The 20,517-nt window shown below is 36.4% G+C and overlaps 1 protein-coding gene across 6 annotated transcripts in view; it reads left to right on the forward strand.

The window, feature by feature from the left end:
- JAKMIP2 (janus kinase and microtubule interacting protein 2) overlaps positions 1-20,517 on the forward strand; it is a 215,034-nt gene that overhangs the window by 126,681 nt on the left and 67,836 nt on the right. For all 6 annotated transcript variants that reach the window (XR_004232163.1, XR_004232166.1, XR_004232165.1 and 3 more), the window contains exons 2-4: positions 1,048-1,347; positions 6,958-7,455; positions 19,479-19,688. Coding sequence is in view for 3 of the 6 variants with exons in the window: in XM_031953683.1 (XP_031809543.1) it covers positions 1,219-1,347; positions 6,958-7,455; positions 19,479-19,688 (837 nt within the window). In the remaining 3 variants the exon portion in view is untranslated. The remainder of the gene's footprint in view (positions 1-1,047; positions 1,348-6,957; positions 7,456-19,478; positions 19,689-20,517) is intronic.

Raw genomic sequence — 20,517 nt, forward strand, 5'->3', positions numbered from 1 at the left:
GTACAATTAGCCTGTGAAGGAAATCCAAAATGCAGGTGGGCAAAAATATAGGGATTGGGAATTCAATGTAATGGTTTTTAGTCATCTCCCAGAGTTCTTTCTCTGGGCATAGCTGGTTCAGTTCATTACTGCTCCATTGGAAATGATTTGGTTGATCTCATTGCTGAGGATGGCCAGGTCCATCAGAACTGGTCATCATATAGTATTGTTGTTGAAGGATATAATGATCTCTTGGCCCTGCTCGTTTCACTCACCCTCAGTAGAATCGGAATTTGAAGTCAGGTCTTCTTACTTCAATTTCAGTGCACTTTCCACTATATCCTGGTGCCCATTGTGAAAGTCAAATAATCTTTTTTTTATATTTTGAATAAGTTGAATTTGCAACTACCAAATCTACTTTCTACTCACTAGTTTATCTCTTCTGTAAGTTTGGATTTTCCTTTTGTTTTTCCTTAAGATAAGATGATTTTGTGTTGAATTACTTCATGGGTGATATGCAGCAGGGATGTGCTGGTAAATGTTTAACAGAATACTGGAAACACACATCCCCTTAAAAAGGATGCAGGATATACTTTTTAAGTTTAATTTGAACCATTAGTATTTTCTCCACCACTTTCTTAAGTCTAGACAACCAACAAAGGTACAAATTAAGTTAAGTGGTACAGTGCATAGAGCAGTGAGCTTGAAATCAGAAAGACTCATTTTCACGAGTTCAAATCTGGCCTGAGAAACTTCTTATCCATGTTACTCTGAGCAGGTTACATAACCCTGTTTGCCTCAGTTCCTCATCTTTAAAATGATCTGGAGAAGAAAATGGCAAATTGCTCTAGTATCTTTATCAAAAAGTTACCAAATGGGGTTGTGAAGAATCAGGACACAACTGAAATAATTCAACAATAATTTTTAGTGTTTGCCGATTCCCAAGATTTCAATGCTTACACTGAAAACTTAACAACAGATTCTGTTGGAACTGATCCTACTTGTATACAACTCAGTTATTTTTCAAATGAAGTAAATAAGCCTCTTCTCTCATCTTCTCTTTTCTAGGGCATCCAGAGCAACTAATGAGGACACCTTACCAAGGAATGCTACACTGTAGGTGCTGAGAAGACTGGGACTAGAGGGGGGGAGGGGGGCAATAAATAAATGAATGAATGAAATGGCAGCACCTATTTGAAAGGCATTCAAACCCTCATAGACTCAATTCCACAAAGAACAATGTCCAAGAAAGGACGGAGTAAGGGCGAGAAGCCTGAGGCGCTGATTGTGGCTCTTCAGGCGGCCAATGAAGACCTCAGGACCAAGCTCACTGACATTCAAATAGAACTGCACCAGGAGAAGTCTAAGGTGAGTGGGAAAGGAGAATAAGATGGTCATCTGGAGGCCATTGGCCTTATTCCAGGCAGCACTAGGGGCTTTAACTCACAGTGATGTCAGATTGTCCCTGCCCCTTCTTAAAGGGTCATGGTATCAGACATGACCATAGGCCTTTCCCAGGTGGAGCATCATGGCACGTTGGGGAGAGAAGGGAATCGTGAACCAGGACACTTGGGTTTATTCCCTGACTCTGCCACTTAGTAATTATGGCATCGTGAGAAGAAAGCTGACCTTAACTAGCCAAATGCCTATGTCAACTCTAGGCTTTTTAGGCCTTGGTTTACACATAATCAGATTCTGTCTGTCTCTATTCCTCTGTCCTTCTCTGTGTCTCTCTTTGTATCTTTGTATGTATGTGAATCTTCTCTCTCTCTCTGTCAATATCTGTCTTTCTTTCTCTCTGTGTTTCCATCTGTCTCTCTCCAATTTGTTTCTGTCTCTCTGTCTCTCTTTGAGTCTCTGTATGTGTATGAATTTTCTCTCAATCTTTCTCTTTTTTTCTTTTCTCTTTGTCTCTCTGTCTCTTTATATGTCTCTATATATGTTTCTCTCTCTCTCTCTCTCTCTCTCTCTCTCTCTCTCTCTCTCTCTCTCTAATTTTCTGTCACTCTCTCCATCTGTTTCCCTTTGTCTCTCTGTCTTTTGCTGTTTCTCTTTGTCTCTTTCTCTGTCTCTGTCTCTGTATCTGTGTGTATGTCTTTTTCAATCTCAGTCTCTCTCTGTCCTCTTTCTCTCTCTTTTTCTTTTTCTTTGTTTCTTTCCTTTTTATGTCTCTGTTTTTCTGTCTTTCTCTCTATTGATCTCTGTTTCTCTATTTCTCTGTCTTTGTCTTTCTGTCTCTCTATGTGTCTCTGTCTCTTGTCTCTGTCTTCTCTCTCTCTATATATATATATTATCTATGTATATAATATGAAAATTACATATATGTATGTATATATAGATAAACATCTTGTCTTACTGTAATTATACTGCATCCATTTCCAACCTTTCTTTTATAGGCAAGGAACCAGAAACGAAGTGATTTATCTATTATCACAATATTTGTCATTTTGGTAAAGGTCCCATGCCTTTTGTCATTAAGTCTTTCCATGACACCATGCACCCTTCATAGGATAAACTGGATGCTCTCTCAGATTCAATTCTGCTTGAAAAATTTATATATAACAACTCTTTCTCCTCTTCCTCTCTTCCTATTTCTCTTTCTATCTACAGTTAAATAGTACTCAGGAAATGAATTTATATTTGACCTCAAATACTTACTTAACTGTGTCACCTTAGGCAAGTCACAATTATTTTTTGCCTCAGTTTCCTCATATGCTAAATGGAGACAATATTAACACCTTCTCACAGTTATCAGTATAAAATAAGATGATAATTGTACAATGTATTGTATATCTCAAAGTGCTATATAAATGCTAGCTACTTATAAATGATATTACTACTATCTACATGTATATAGTTCTTTTATTATTATTAAAGCTTTTTATTGACAGAACATATGCATGGGTAATTTTTCAACATTAACCCTTGCAAACACTTCTGTTCCAACTTTTCCCTTCCTTCCTTCCATCCCCTCCCCTAGATGGCAGGTAGTCTCATACATGTTAAACATGTTAAAGTATATTTTAATGCAATATTTATGTACATATTTATACAGTTCTCTTGTTGCACAAGAAAAATCAGATTTAGAAAGAAGGTAAAAATAACCTGGGAAGAAAAACAAAAATGCAAGCAAACAACAACAGAAAGAGTGTAAATGCTATGTTGTCATCCACACTCATTTCCCAGTGTTCTTTTACTGGGTGTAGCTGGTTCTGTTCATCACTGATCAACTGGAACTGAATTGGATCCTCTCATTGCCAAAGATAACTACTTCCATCAGAATTGATCCTCATATAGTATTGTTATTGAAGTGTACTATGATCTCCTGGTTCTGCTCATTTCACTTAGCATCAGTTCATGTAAGTCTCTCCAAACCTCTTTGTATTCATCCTACTGTTCATTTCTTATAGAACAATATGTATATAGTTCTTTAAGATTTACACTGTGTCTTTCATAACAACGTGATGCAGACAGCATAAGTTTTATTATTTCTATTTTCTAATTGAGGAAGCCTCAGATTAGCCATTTAACCTCTCTAGGACTCAATTTTTCCATCTAAAAATGAGAACATTGAAAAAGATTATTTCTAAAGTCCCTTCCAGATATAAGTCCTTGGATTCTATATTGGGGAGTTAAAATAAATTGCCCAAAGTCTCACACAGAAAAATATAGGAATTGAACCCATGTATACACATTGTAAATTTACTGAGTCTTTTACTATATTAAGAAGAACCTGTTGAAGGAAGGAAGGAAGGAAGGAAGGAAAGAAGGAAGGAAGGAAGGAAGGGATAGAAGGAGGGAGGGAGGAAGAGAGGGAGGAAGGGAGGAAAAAATTGTTTTTTTATTGTAAAAAAAAAACTTCTTAAAATATACACAAAAACCCCAAAAAACCATGTAGCTAAATCTATTGACTTTTGTTGTTGTTGCTGAGGCAGTTGGGGTTACCTAGGGTCACACAACTAGTAACTATAAGTGTGTGAGACTGGATTTGAACTCAGGTCCTCCTGACTTCAGGGCCAGTTCTCTATCCACTGACCCATCTAGCTGCCCCAATATATTTATATTTTTAAAAATAAAACAATATAAAGCTATTGCATAGCAAAAAGAACTAGAAATGTGGGGTTCAGAATTGAGGTTTGTGATAAGATTGGTTTAAGTCCCCTCTGAGGCCCTTTCTATTATAGAGATTTTATGATACTATGGACCCTGGCACTAATTATGTGACTTTTTCTGAGCCTCCATTTTACCATCTGAAAAATGATAAAAAATGGAATGGATGACATCTAAATTCTGTCCTGTTCTAGACTCCAGTATTTATACACCAATAATTTTTTACTTGTTTATGGGTGAGGGAGCAGAATCTAGATCTGGAAAAGACTTTAAAAATCATGTTGTTGAATCCCATCCTTTTACAGCCAAGAAAATAGAGAACTCAATTATCTTGCTCATATTCACAGAGGGAATAATTGGCAGTTCTGGAATTCAAAATCTGTTTCTAAGTCTACTCTTCTCACTCCACAACAGTGTGCTAAATGGGGGTATTCCTATCCTTTCCTTATCTCTAAAAGATGAGACATCAATTGCTACCCAGTTTTTAGCAAACTTGCTCCAAAAGAGATTGGAAAAATTGAATATCAAATAGCAAAGCTTGTCACATCTTGAATAGGATAAGTACTCCAGAGGACATCCAAATGTCCATCATCATATTTTGTTTTGTTTTTTAATCCATGCTTTTTCTAAAGAAGCCCTTATCTCTGATCCTTACCATGGTGGGAATGCTGAAATTTATCCTGACTTTCCACCTCCTTTTCCAAACTCCCACCCTTATAGATCAATAACAGTATTCTCCCTCTTATCTCACATAGTACTTAATTTTCCTTTCTTTAATGTGTTTATCACTGTATAGAACTTTGTCATCATCTGTGTTATATTTTATCTTAGTAGATTTAACTCATTGTTCTAGTTTGTTGAGATCTTTTTGGTTTTTTATGATCCACTATGCTTATAATATCTTCCTGTCCCATGTAATCTGTGAAAAGGAGAAGCCTGAAGTTCTACCTTCATTGGTATCATTGATAAAAGTCTTACAGTTTAGTGGTCCTTTTTCCATTCATTCTCTGTATTATACTATTTCCACCTCCCTACTTCATAACTCAGGTTAAAATTTTCTTCTGCTTTTCCATATCATTTGTCTTTGGTTTTCCTTTTAAAGCACTTTATCCATTCTTTAAAGTAACTCTTCCTAATAACCTGAAAAATTACAGGGCCATGCCTCTAGGTTCACAATGATTCATAAGTGACTGGTATTAGGGTCTAGTCATTCAACAAGTTCCAAACCTGTCTATCTTTACTCTCACCTATTGCATCTCTCTACTGTGTCAATCACCACAGCAAGCATATCTTTGCTGATCAAACATCTTACTGAAAGCCAGGCATATTAGATCTATAGCATTCCATTCAACTACCGAGCTATTAGCCTTGTTGAAAAACAAATTATTTTAGTCTGTCATGGCCTGTACTTGATGAATCTCTGTTGTATTTTAGTGGGCATTTCCTTTTTTAAAATATACACAAGTCATCTCATATGTTCTACCATTTTGCCAGGAATAAGAATCAGCCTAATTGGCTTTTAATGAAAATTGAGGCAAATGATAACCATCAGTCCTGTGATGCCATTTGTTTTCAAAGAGCTTTCAAAAATAAATGAGAGTCTCAGAACAACACATCCACAAATTCTTCTGGCATTTTGGGACATAGTTTTTTTGGTGATGGTGAGTTGAACTCATTGAGAACAGATAAAGCACTGTCTTAGAATCCTTTCCAATTATTTGGACTTTCAACTCTCTGTTAATTATCTTTTTCTATTCTTCTCAATCCACAGACATTATATTTTGGTTTAAAAAATAGCAGTCACAAAATAAAAGTTGAATAATACTGCTCCCTCTCAGTCAGTTCTTATAATTTCCCTATCTACCCCAAGCTGTGATTAAATTAGTTCTTTGATCTACCTTTTGTCTCTAGCACAGTTCTTTAAAAAATGTTTTGTGTTATCCTTAGTACTTATTGCCAAATGTACTGAAGTGGAAATCAGTCTAGCTTAAAATGAATGAAAAGGATAGAAAAGGAAAAAAGGAAAGAAGGAAGGAAGGAAGGAAGGGAGGGAGGAAGGGAGGGAGGGAGGAAGGAAGGAAGGAAGGGAGGAAGGAAGGAAGGAAGGAAGGAAGGAAGGAAGGAAGGAAGGAAGGAAAGAAGATATTTATTAAGCGTTTAGTTTGTGCTAAGAATTGTGCTAAACCCTGTGGATGCAAACAGAAAAAGCATGACAGTCCTTTCTGTCAAGTTGTTCATACTTTAACTAGACTAGTCAATATATATAAAAGAAAGTCTAGTTATATGATGAACATAAGGGCCTAGACATCCTAAAAGTTTTCCAGCTACTTGTGGGAGTCCTAAAGTCACATTAGTAAGTCAGATGATAGGGCATAGATGCAAGGTAATTGGTAGGATCTACCCCCTGAAGAATAATAGGGGGCAGAAGTGGGAGAATTGGTAAGTCTAATGGACTGCTGTTTTTGTGTAAGGAATTGGTGATACCTATCTTATCCTAACCATGTAAGTAGTCAAATAGCCCTTATAAGTTCTAGGTGACCTGGCACTGGGGAGAAGGACAAGGGATGAGGAAGTCAAGGGGGAGGGAAAGATTTCTAATTTCCCAGTCCTCTTAAATGAATTCTTAGTCTGAGGCCTGAGGGAGTGAAGCAAGAAGTCACTGGGGGAAGAAGATGGAAGAAGTCCAGCCTCAGACACTAAGAGCCTCAGTTTCCTTATCTCTAAAATGAGGATCATAATAGAGCCAGTCTCATGGTTTGCTGTGAAAATCAGATAAGATAAAGTTTATGAAAAAAAAATCTTGCACACCTTAAAAGTGTTCTATGAATGTATCGTCTCTTATTTTTTTTATTTCTTTTTGTGCTCTAGGTGGCAAAACTTGAAAGAGAAAAAACCCAAGAAACCAAACGAATCCGTGAACTGGAGCAGCGCAAACATACAGTCTTGGTCACAGAACTTAAGGCCAAACTCCATGAGGAAAAAATGAAGGAACTGCAGGCTGTCCGAGAGAACCTGATCAAGCAGCATGAGCAGGAAATGGCACGGACGGTCAAAGTACGTGATGGGGAGATCCAGAGGCTTAAGTCAGCCCTGTTTGCCCTCCGGGATGGCAGTAGTGACAAAGTAAGGACAGCATTGACCATTGAGGCCCGTGAGGAGGCCCGGAAACTCTTTGACTCAGAACGCCTCAAGCTTCTCCAGGAGATCACTGACCTTAAGTCAGCCAAAAAGCAGGTGGATGAGGCACTGAATAATATGATCCAGGCTGACAAAATCAAGGCTGGGGACCTGCGGAGTGAGCACCAGTCCCACCAGGAAGCCATCTCCAAGATCAAATGGGAATGTGAACGTGACATCCGGCGGCTGGTGAGTAGAACTGTGTGGAAGGAAATGATGGAATCCCATTACTCCTGCGAGTGCTTGTTCTGTGATATCATGGCCATTGGAAAATGTGTCCTTCTTATCATTGCTTTTATCACCTGATGAATTGATAGCCTTCCCTGAAAACACACAGGAATGGCATGAAATATATTGCTCCTCACCACCACCCTCTTATCCCCCATACACACCAGAATTGGATGCATGGAATTAAAGTCCTTTGATTTCACTTTTTTATCCTGGAAATTATGCTCTCTCAATGCTTAATTATACTAAGAGCTTACATTTCTATGATGCTTAAAGCTTTACAAAGGATAAAAATACCTGAGGACTTAAAGGCTTATAGTTATACTAAACAGAAATTGTAGCCATAATGTAAGAAAAAAATTAAAGACTGAGAGGCAAAAGATTTGCATTCAAATCTTGTTATTCAGTCATTTAAGTCATGCCCAAGTTTTTGTGCCCCTTGTCTGGGATTTACTTTTTTACTTAATATTTTCCTCAATTACTGTCCAAACAAAAAAATTTACATTTGTTTTTAAGATTTTTGAGTTCTAGGTCCTCTTCCTTATACCCACCCACAATTAAGAAACCACTTGTAAAATTATGTAAAAACATTTCCTTAAATGTCAGGTTGTGAAAGAAAACATAGATCTATCACTCTAATGAAAATAAAAACCCTCAAGAAAAATTAAATTAAAAAGAAAGAGAGAATGCTTCAATCTGTATTCAGACAGTTAGTTCCTTGTCTGGGTAAGGATAGAATTTTTCATCTTAAGTCCTTCAGAGTAGTCATAGCTGATTGTATTAGTGAGAATAGCAAAGGCATTTACAGCTGGTCATCCCTCAACATTGCTATTACTTTGTATACAGTACATTCCACTTTGCTTGAGTTCATGAAGGACTTTCCCGAATTGTTTGTTTGTTTTTTTTAGAGCATCCTGCTCATCATTTCCCATAGAGCAATAATATTCAATCATAAATATATGCCATAGTTTGAGCCATTTGGTGGGCATACCCTCAATTTTCTTTCTTTTTTTTTTTTTTTTTTTTTTTGCCCTGAGAAGAAAGCTGCTATGAATATTATTTGTATTATAGATCATTTTCCTCCCTTTTAAAAAAAATCTCTTTGGGTATTCATGCCTAGCATGATATTGTTAGGTAAAAAGATATACAAGAATTTATAGCCCAATGGGGACATATCTGGGGACATATCTTTTATTTATTAGAGAAACTTGCTTCAAAAAAAATTTTATAACTACTATTGCTAACTGTATTCCCCCCTCATTTATTCTCTCTCTCCTTTTACTCTGTCCCTCCTCAATATGCCCTCTCTTTTGTCATCCTCCCCCCTTTCCCATATCTCATTCCCTTCCTATTTTTCTACAGGGTAAAAGATTTCTGTATCCCTATTGAGTATGTATGTTACTTACTCTTTGTGCCAATTCTGATGAGAATTCACTAATCGTCTCCTCTTCCTTTCCCCTCCACTGTAAAAGCTTTTTCTTGCCATAGGCCATTTATGCTGACCTTTTAAGTTGCTTATGACTGGAAAATGTTCTACTCCATCTTTGTGGGGGTTTTGATGCTCTAAAATTTGTTTAGAGCCATTATTTAAAGGAATTTAGAGCGGTTTGAGGGAAAAGTTGGGCAAGTTACTGCCTTTACTCCACCATCTGGGCTCCACCTCCTGTCTGGGACTTTTCTTAACAAAGAGTGGTCTGCCATTTCCTGTCCAGTTCATTTTTACAAATTGGTGAGGCAAAGAGGGTTAAATGACTTGATCAAGTAAGTATTCAAGACTGGATTTTGACTCATGAAAATGAGTCTTCCTGACTCCAGATATGGTGCTCTATCCACTCTGCCACTTAATTGCCTATAAATTTAATATAATTCATTAATTTCATATTGGTCAACTCCCTTTCATTCAGGGTTTCAGTTTCCTATTCAATTAAAATGAGGTAGATAGCATATGGCAGAACTAGCTCCACAGTCAGATTTTAGTTCAGGGCTTATCTTTCAAAATTATTACTTCCGTGGTTTTCACAAATCATTTACCCTCCACAGGTCTCAGTTTCCTCATCTATAAAATGAGGGAGTTGAACTAGATGGCCCTTTTCTAGAACTATGACACCTACAGTCCTATGAATTCATGATCTTATAACTTTACCAACACATTATTATAAAGTGTTTAAGATTTATGATTTGTTGTCATCTACTCTGTGAGATATCTAGTGCAGAAATTATTATCCCCATTTTGAATATAAGGAAATCAAGATTTAGAAAAGTGAATTTAACTTTTTCAGTTACTCTGCTACTAAGTGGCTAAGCTAAAACTCCAACACAAGGTCTTCTGACTATCTAGCTCTATTTCCAATCTGCTATGATGCTTCTCATCAACTATTTTATATAAATATTTATAAATTGATTTCTTTTGTCCAAGATGTCTCTAAGTGGTTGTCTAAATAGAGCTATCCAAGAACACTGAACTTGGACTCAGAAGACATTAACTTGAATCCCAGACTTGACATTTATTAGAGTAAGTCACTACTTTTCTCTGGGCCTCAGTTTTCTGATCTGCAAAATACGGATAGTATCCATTTGTTATTACTAGTTACAGGATGCTGATATTTTTGTTACTAGCTCAAAAGGCTGCTGCAACAGCATGAAGTTTTATGTGTTTCTTTAAAATGCTGTAGAAATGGTAGCTATGAAAATAGCGTCTCTTCCCAAATCATTTTGTCTTTGTGAGTTTTTAGAGTTGTATTAAGGGTCATTGCTGTGACTTTCAAAATGCCACTGGAAGTGTCCCAAGTAGTTTTTCCTGGTCAGCTGTCCAGGAACTCACACTTAAAAGCAAAATACAAAAATACATGAACTCAAATCATTTAAAAATAGAAATTGCTTTCCCCAAAGAACATTTCTAAGATGGGGGCCATATTGAAAGCAAAAGAATCCATCTGGTAGTGTATTTTCTAGGTTTAGCTATATTCCTAAAGAGATGCTCTCTCTTGCTAATTTAATTCACCAAGAAAGACATATGTGGTTTGCTTACCCTTATTTGACAGTAGAGGCAATGTATACACCCTCTGGTGACCTTAATTTAACAGCTTTTTATTTACAGGTTATATGTATGGGTAACTTTACAGCATTGACAATTGCCAAACCTCTTGTTACAATTTTTCCCCTCTTTCCCCCCACTCCCTCCCCCAGATGGCAGGATGACCAGTAGATGTTAAATATATTAAAATATAAATTAGATACACAATAAGTATACATGACCAAACCGTTATTTTGCTGTACAAAAAAGAATCAAACTCTGAAATATTGTACAATTAGCCTGTGAAGGAAATCCAAAATGCAGGTGGGCAAAGATATAGGGATTGGGAATTCAATGTAATGGTTTTTAGTCATCTTCCAGAGTTCTTTCACTGGGCATAGCTAGTTCAGTTCATTACTGCTCCGTTGGAAATGATTTGGTTGACCTCGTTGCTGAGGATGGCCAGGTCCATCAGAACTGGTCATCATATAGTATTGTTGTTGAAGTATATAATGATCTCTTGGCGCTGCTCATTTCACTCAGCATCAGTTCGTGTAAGTCTCTCCAGGCCTTTCTGAAATCATCCTGTTTGACCAACGGTTTTAAAAGAAGCTCTTTTAGATTGCAGTACTAGAATGGGGTTGTGAAACCCCAAATTGAAGTAAAATCAAAATTTCCCTAAGTCATTCTCATGTACTTTATGGTCTTCCCAACATTTCCAAAGAAACCATTAGAAATCCTATTCCATAAATGACATTATAGATTTTAAATGAGGAATTTCCAAGATTTATAATCAAGACAGTAATTAGTTGTTCTATTAGATTTAAATTTTAAATCTCTAAAGTCACTATTATGAATTTCCTCTCCTAATGTCATCCGGAGTGCCTTACCATGGCATTGAGATGATGCTGGCATCTCCATTGTGTCAGAATGTTCACTGTGGCAGGCCCTAATAAGGCTGGAATGTTTGCCAGGATAGGTTCAGTGACAGACCACAAGTCTTTCATCTGAAGATTAGACCAGCTAACAGAGAAGCTACTTTCCAGAAATGGGGACCCAATGGTTTTGGAGTTTTTTTGGTAATAATATTGGTAATATTATTTTGGTAATAATATTGGTAATAATATTTGGTAATAATATATGACCAAGGTCATATATTAAATTAATAGGAAGTTAGGTGGCACAGTGGTTAGAGCACCAGGCCTAAAGTCAAGAAGACTAATTTTCATGAAATGAAATCCATTCTCAGACCCTTACTAGCTGTGTGATCCTCAGCATGTCATTTAGTTCCTTGTCTGTAAAATGAGCTAGAGAAGAAATAGCAAACTACTCCTTAATGAGAAAATCCCATATGGGCATTGTCCTCTGTCATGGAACTGGGATCTATATTTTTTTGAGGGATCATAAGGGCAACTGAAACTGTAGCTCTAATAAGTCATTAAATAAATATAATTACCATGGAGCCAATCAGCATTTTTTTGGTGACCCAAACATGTCTGACCCTATTGTGTTTTGATATGAATCACAATTATTGAAATATTTTTAATTTTGTTGTGTATTTCTTAGTGTAGTGGGAAGAATAGTGGATTTGGAGTTAGAAGCCTTGGTCTGAACCTTAGCTCCGCTACTTTTGTACTAATGTTAACTGGGGCAATTCCATTCCCTCTCTGGTTACAATTTCTTCATAAGAAAAAAAAAACAGGGAGTTTTATCAAATGATATGATTTTTTTTCTAACTATTCCATTCATGTTTCCATTAGATACAATTGCTAACATTCCCAGAGCCTCAAAGGCATGTGGATAACTTGGACTTGGCCCTTGGCCTTGACATTAGCTGATAGAAAGGAATCTAAGACCACGAATTCTGAAAGTGTCAGAAAAGTGGAAAAAGGAAGAAAGCAATGTTCCATAGATTACTATTTAGACCTTTTCTCAAGGTCAAATCCACAAGTGGATTCTGTCATTGATTTTCTACTTAAAGCATTTCTTTTTGCTGACTTCCTTCCACTAGCTTATGACACAATAGGATGAATATTCTAGCTTCCTTTTATAATGGAAATTGTTTCCTCATCCGAACTTTTTTTTAAATCAAAAGCAAAGGGATTTTTTTTTCATGATCCCTATAGACAAGCCCAGGCCTATAGAAGTCAGTTTGTATCTGTCTGCCTCTCTCTTCATTCTATGGTTCACAAACCCACATATGGGATGTTGCCCACTTTTCTCCTCTCTCACATGTGATTTCACATTTAGAGCACAAAAAGATCTTAGAAGCCATTTAATCCAATCCCTAAAATTATTTTTACATTTGTGTAAATGATAGATAAATCTCAAAATATTAATCCTCCTTTCCCTCTGGTATTTGAATATCAAGAAAGAAAATTAAGTCAGTCTAAGGTATTAAGACCCTAAGAATGGAATTTTCAGGCACCAGCCAGTGGGCAGGGTTTAGTCTTGAGGAGTCAGGAACCTTCCTAGCACTTCTGATAAAATACTGAGGAGTTAGTTTCTCATTCTACCAGAGTAATACATGTCAGAAAACATGGTATAATAGAAAATGAACTGACTTTGGTAGCAGAAGAACAGGGTTCTAATCCTGGCTCTGCCATTTATTAGTTCTGTGATCATGATGTCACCCCACTGGAGTCTCTGCATTTCTTGGTATTTAGAATAGGGGATCATAATACCTGCCCTACCTAGGGCTATGTGAGGATCAATTGAAATAATGGACCGTTGGGGCAGCTAAATGGCACAGTGGATAGAGCACTGAAGTCAGGAGGACCTGAGTTCAAATCTGACTTCAGACACAATATTTTCTAGCTGTGTGACCCTGGGCAAGTCACTTAACCCCAATTGCCTAAGAAAGAAAGAAAAGAAATAATGGATCTTATTTTTAAAGTTCTACAGAATTTTAAAGCTATGATAGAGTACAGAGAATGTTAGGTGTGAAATCATATAAAACTTAAGTGCATTGTAGAATGGAAAGAATGCAGCCTTTGCAGCCACAGGACCTAGATTTGAATCCTACCTTTGATATTCACTGTCTTTTTGACATTGAGTAAGTCAATGAATTTCTCTAAGCATCATTTTCCTTATCTATAAAATGAAAGGGTTGGATTAGACTTCTGAGGACCCTTTCAGTTTTAGACCCTGGACATGTCTTATGGGCCTCATTTGTATGATGAAGGAGTTGGATGAAAATTGTTAACATCATAATCATCATATCATAATCTAGGTGATTCAGTTGATAGAATACTAGAGTTCTAGTCAGTCTTGCCCCACTGGTCTTCAAGCATGAGACCACCTCCCAAACATATACATTTCATTTCAATAAAATAAATATTTTAAACTTACTACTTGTGTGATACTGGACAAATTACTTAACATTTTTACCTCGCCTAGGTTTCTTTATCTGTTAAATGAAAACAATGGAATCAATAAACCTTATTTTCTCTTCCAGTTCTAAGTCTATGATCTTACAATAACATCATGCACTAGGCCTTGAATTTGGCTCTGAAGGAAATACAAACATGAAAAATGATACAAATCCTGACTTTATGGAGCTTATCACCTAATAGTGGATATATGAATTATTCACAAACAAATATAATTCATTAGAATGTGATCATAGGAAAGGAGAGAGCCAACAAAATAGTCTGAGAAAAACAGAAAAGAAAGAAAACACTTTTGTCTGGGAAACATCATAGAAAACTTCATGGAGAGTATCAACTCCCATTCCCAAAAGAATGCAGTCTTTTGAAGAGCAGAGATTCTTTTAAAGTATGATATATATTCATATATATATATATATATATAATACATTGAATTATGTATTGTATATACACACAACATATATGTTTATATGTATATATACACACATATACATGTATATATGTATGTGTATATATTTCTACTACTTAGCATTTTGTTTTATTAGGCACTTGAAAAAATGTGTTTACTTGAATAAGTTGAATGGAGGAAGAAGAACTGAGGTTAAACCTTTGAGGAAGAGAAGGAGTTCAATAGGCAGACTATGGAAAGAGTATCTTCCTGTTGTTGCTGTCATTGTTCAGTCTTGTCCAACTCTTCATGACCCCATTTAGAGTTTTGTTGGCAAAGATACTGGAATGTTTACCATTTCCTTTTCCAGATCATTTTACAGATGAGGAAACTGAGGTAAACAGAGTTAAGTGACAGGAGCAAAATGATACAACCATAAAGTGTCTGACCCTGAATTTGAACTCAGGATGGTGAGCCTTCCTGATTCCAGAACCATTACTCTAACCATGTAACACCTGCCTGCTCAGGTATTTTCTAGGTCTCTGCAAATGCATGGAAGCAGTAGAAATTGGAATGAGAGTATAATTAGTTGGAATGGAGAATCTGTGAATGGGAGAGTGTGTAATGCCAGTCAGGCTAAGAAATTAGAGTTTAATGATGTCCTTTCCAGTTTTATTCTATGATCAAATAGAAGAGTTTAGTCTTATGCCTGACCATAACATAACCCTGTAAAATTTGCAAAATGCTTTATATAATCTATCTCATTTAATCTGCACATCTATGTGAGATTAATAGTGCATGTATATATCTCTTATTGTAGATGATAGATAGAGTAGGATAGTGGACAGTGGCCTGGCCTCTGAGTCAGGAAGACCCATTCCAAAGGGCAAGAGGAACTATAGAAGGTTTTTAGCAGGAGAGTGATAATTGTCAGAGTTGTGCATCAGGAACATTCTTTTGTCAGCTCTCTGAAAGATGGATTGAAGGAGAAGAGGAAAAAGTCAAAAAGGTGGGTCAATAGGCTATTTTTAATAGTCCCCACCAGAGGTAATAAGGACTTTAAAAATGAAGTAGCAGCAGTTAAGGGACAGATAAAAGTAACTTGGACTCAGACGTAGAAATTAATATACAAAGGGCATAATGATATCACTGTGGTTCATCTCTAGAAAATAATGGAAGACATTGAATTTTATTTTATGACAACAGCAGTGTGATATAAAAAGAAGAACCCTGGATCTAATTCCAAATAATCATGGTTTGGTGTGACACCTTTGCTATTATACTTGTGAACTGGAGCAAGTTATGTTAATCCCTCTGGGATTCAGTTTCCTCACAGTTCTCGAAGCATCTTAAGATATAGGGGACCTCTCACACAAAAATAACCTTCGGATACCCTAGTCTATTATAATAGGAAAACCAAAAAGTTGTAATTAGAGCATTTGGGCTTAAATATTGCCTTGGTCACTTATTACCTGTGTTCTCTTGAATAAACTCTTTCCATTAGCTATTAATCAGTGAATTTCTCTGTAAAATGAGACCCCTGGCCTAGGATTCCTACCTTTTCTAAATCTGTGATCCTAAACTGCTGCCATATATCAGTGAACAACCCTGTTGTCTTGGATTCACTCTACTCCTTTTCACACTAACTCTACTCTGCCACAAAGTCTGTGGGACTAATGCTAAGGTTGTTGCTAAGTTTTGGCTCTTCTGGGACATGGGTAAGGAAAATGGACCTGTGTTTTGTTTTGTTTTGTTTTGGTGAGGTCATGTGAGGTCACCTGGGCATAAGAATGTGACTCTATAGGACCAGGAGATCATTTTATACTTCAACAACAATACTATTATGATGATCAATTCTGATGGACATGGCCATCTTCAACAATGAGATGAACCAAATAAGTTCCATTTTATCAATAATGAAGAGAACCAGCTACATCCAGTGAAAGAACTCTGGGAAATGAGTGTGAACCACTACATAGCATTTCCAATCCCTCTGTTTTTGTTTGCTTGCATTTTTTATTTACTTCACAGGTTAATTGCACATTATTTCAAAGTCTGATTCTTCTTGTGCAGCAAAATAACTGTATGGATATGTACACATATATTGTATTTAACATTTAGTTTAACATATTTAACATGTATGGGTCTACCTGCCATTTCGTGGAGGGGGTGGGAGGAAGGAGGAGAAAAGTTGGAACAGAAGTTTTTGCAAGAGTCAATGCTGAAAAATTACTCATGCATATATCTTGTAAATAAAAAGCTATAATATTTTTTAAAAAATCAAAAAAAAAGAATGTGACTCCAATCAATCTATACTTTCTTTAGTTCTAATAACAGAGGCCAACATTTCTACAGTGCTTTAAACTTTATATTGCATTTTTCTTTTTCTTTTTTAAAAGCTTTTTATTTTCAAAATATATGCATGGATAATTTTTCAGCATTGACCCTTGCAAAACCTTCTGTTCCAACTTTTCCCCTCCTTCCCCTCACCCCCTCCCTAGATGGCAAGTAATCCAATATATGTTAACATGTTAAAATATATATTAATTCCAACATATGCATACATAATTATACATTTATCTTGCTGCACAAGAAAAATCAGATCAAAAATGAAAAAGTTAGAAAGAAAATAAAATGCAATCAAACAACAACAAAAAGAGTGAGAATACTATGTTGTGATCCACACTCAGTTCCCTCAGTCCTTTCTCTGGGTGTAGATGGCTATCTTCATCACAAGATCATTGGAACTAGCCTCAATCATCTCATTGTTGGAAGAGTCACATCCATCAGAATTGATCATCATATAATCTTGTTATTACATTGGGTTTTTCTTTTGACAGTACCAGGATATTGTGAATATAAAGATTTTTTTTTTAATCTGAATCTGTGATTTCATCATGGAAAGAAATTCCCAGTGAGGAAATGCTTTCTATCAATGGAGATTGGGAGTGGCCAAGGACAGAGAAGCAAGTAGCTTTCCTAGTCATAAAGTTAACATGTTTTAGAAGTTGAGTTTAAATCCAAATCTTTCTTGAAGCAGGCTCTCTAAACACAATATTGATGCTACATAATGTATAATACTGATATTCAAATAATTATTGCTATCTGTTTGACCAGTGAAAAAAAATGAGGTTCAAAGAGATAAGATGATCTGGCCACAGATACATAGGAAAGAAGAGAAACCAATACTTATTAAGCATCTGTTATAGAGCAGACACTGTGATCAGCACTTTACAAAAATTACCTCATTTCACACTCATAACAACCCCAGGAGGAAATGCTATTATTATGATCATTTTATAGTTTGAGGACATTGAGATAAATAGTAGTTAAATAACTTGTCCAAGGGGCAGCTAGATGTCTCAGGGGTTAGAGAATCAACCCTGAAGCCAAGAAGACCTAAATTGAAATCCAGCCTCAGACACATAACCCTTCACAAGTCCTAGCAGTGTGATCCTAGGCAAATCATTTAACCCTGTTTGGCTCAGTTTCCTCATCTGTAAAAGAGTTGGAGAAGGAAATGGCAAACCTCTTCACTATCTTTGCCAAGAAAACTATAAAAGAAGCCATAAAGAATTGAATATAAGTGTAATGACTGAACAACAACAAAATAACATACCAGTAAAATCACAGGATCACTTTTTAAAAAAAAGAAAAAAAATTAAGTGAGCAAATAGGCATACAGGTCAAGAGACTTACTCAATAACCAAAAACTGGCAGGACTGGAATTCCAGCCCATATCCAAGGGTCTTTCTATTTGTACCACAATTTTCCCCTAATGTCCTGGTTTTATTACAGCTGAGTATGCCATTCTTCTCTCCATAATACACACATTTATATAAGCAAACATTACTTTCAACACATATTCAGATATCTGTATGAGCTTCCTTATTGTTCCTGTTTTTGAGTCCTTCTCCTACACCTAAAATGGACAGTTCCTTCCTTCCTGAAATAGAATGTGTAGTTAGTGTCAGAAGACCTACTTTTCTCACTATATTTTTATGGTACTCAGTAACTCACTTTGCCTTTCCCTGACCTTCATTTACTTAAGAAATGAGATAATCTTTGTTTTTTTTTAATATAATGATAGCTTTTTATTTTTCAAAATACATGCAAAGATAATTTTCAACATTCATCCTTTATAAAATCTTGTGTTTCAAATTTTTCTCTCTCCCTATCCACCTCCCCCATCCTCTAGATAGCAAGTAATACAATGTAGGTTTAATATGTGCTATTATTCCAAATGTATCTCCACATTTATCATACTGCACAAGAAAAATCTGATCAAAAAAGGAAAAAAAATGAGAAAGAAAGAAAAAAAGCAAGCAAACAGCACCCCCACACAAAGGTGTATCCACATTCAATCCCCACAGTCCTCTTTTTGGGTGCAGATGTCTCTCCATCACAAGTTTATTAGAATTGGCCTGAATTATCTCATGGTTGAAAAGAACCAAGTCCATCATAGTTGATCATCACATAATCTTCTTGTACCTGTTTACAATGTTCTCTTGGTATGAAATAATATTTGTGAAACACAGCACAGAATCTGCTACATAGTAGGTGCTTAATAAATGCTTGTTCCCTTCCCTCATTATACAGACAACTTGTGTAACAGAAAGAATTCTGAATTTAGAATCATTAGATATGGGCTCAAGTCCCAACTTTGTCACTTCCATTGTGAGTTTGGGACAACTCCTAATTGGTTTTGCAAGCAATGGGTACATTTTCTCTGGGACAGTTTAACTATAAAACTACAGTTTTAATGATAAAATTCAGCATGTAGACCTATTGATATACAATAACATATTATTAAGTTCTCTAATTCTTTCACATGAATGACGAATGTCATTCGTTAAATTCTCCACATTAGTCAATAGCAAAAGGACTATAATCAAGAAAAACAGGTTAATTTCCCATCGATGATGCCCTTGTAATTTCATCACATTGGAGGGAAACATAATGCGGTGGAAATGTTTGGATCTAGAAGCACATGATTGAAACCAAGTCCTTAGTTTGTCTCTTATTTTCTGTGACTCTGATATTTACTATCTGTATGATCTTAAGCACGTTTCCTTGTTTCTCAGTGCCTTAATTTACCTTTTATAAAATAAGAAGGTTACAATAGAGTATCCCCAAGCACTCTTCTAGTCATCTTGTGACTCTGTGACTTTAACTTGTTTCTTCTTTCATTCAGATGGATGAAATCAAGGCCAAGGATAGGATCATCTTTTCCCTGGAAAAAGAGCTGGAGACGCAGACAGGCTACGTCCAGAAGCTCCAGCTGCAAAAGGAGGCTTTGGATGAGCAGCTCTTCCTGGTGAAGGAAGCTGAGTGCAACATGAGCAGCCCCAAACGAGAAATTCCAGGAAGAGCTGGAGATGGCTCTGACCACTGCGGTAGCCCTGTAAGTCTGGGCCCAGTGACATGGACTGTGGTGCCATTTTCTATTTGTTCTATCTGACTTTACAATTGGTCTGTTAGGCTTTCCCCTGCCCCACCCCCTTCAGTTCACCTTAAAGAAAATCAATCCTACTTCCCCCTACCAAAACCACTAGCATCCAGATAATGGGGGTTTCAAAACTCCAAACAACAGTCTGGTTGGCATCCCATTAGTATGCCCCAAGAGACTCACAAATTTCTCTTCCTATCTCCTATAGCTGTGGTTTTAGCCCTAGCACACCTGCCTGGCTTCCAACATGTGGTCAGAATCAGAAGTTGGAGGAAAAAGACTTTGCCTCCAGCCAAGACTGGTAATTTTCCCCTGTGGGAGCAGTCAGAATGGTGATTGGTCAAAAAGACTCATAATCTACAGGGGTCAACATTTATCATCCATTGTTGATTCCAAAAAGAGCCATTAGTGGATTGAAACCTTTGGAATGGCTGCCTAAAAGCTTCTAGTCCAATTTAACTACCCACTAAATTTCCTCAATGTCTATCATTAGTAGAGAAATCAGTTTTAGGACTGCCATGATGGAAATGAGTATATATTTATGTTTTATTTTTATATGAGATCTGCCAACTCATCTTACAAATTATTTAATACCTGGAATACATTGAATAACTTAAATGAAAGTTTTTAAAAATTTTGTTATTTTTATATCTCAACTTGAGTTCCACTCTAAGGCCTCACAGTAGTGTGGAAGTAACCTTGGGTTCTCAAGGTTATGGCAATGGAGCACAAATTCAGGCAGATTTTAACCAAGATGAAAAAGTTCCTAGGAGTCTGCATGTCT

The sequence above is a fragment of the Sarcophilus harrisii genome, chromosome 2, assembly GCF_902635505.1.
Source record: "Sarcophilus harrisii chromosome 2, mSarHar1.11, whole genome shotgun sequence".
Lineage (NCBI taxonomy): Eukaryota > Metazoa > Chordata > Mammalia > Dasyuromorphia > Dasyuridae > Sarcophilus > Sarcophilus harrisii.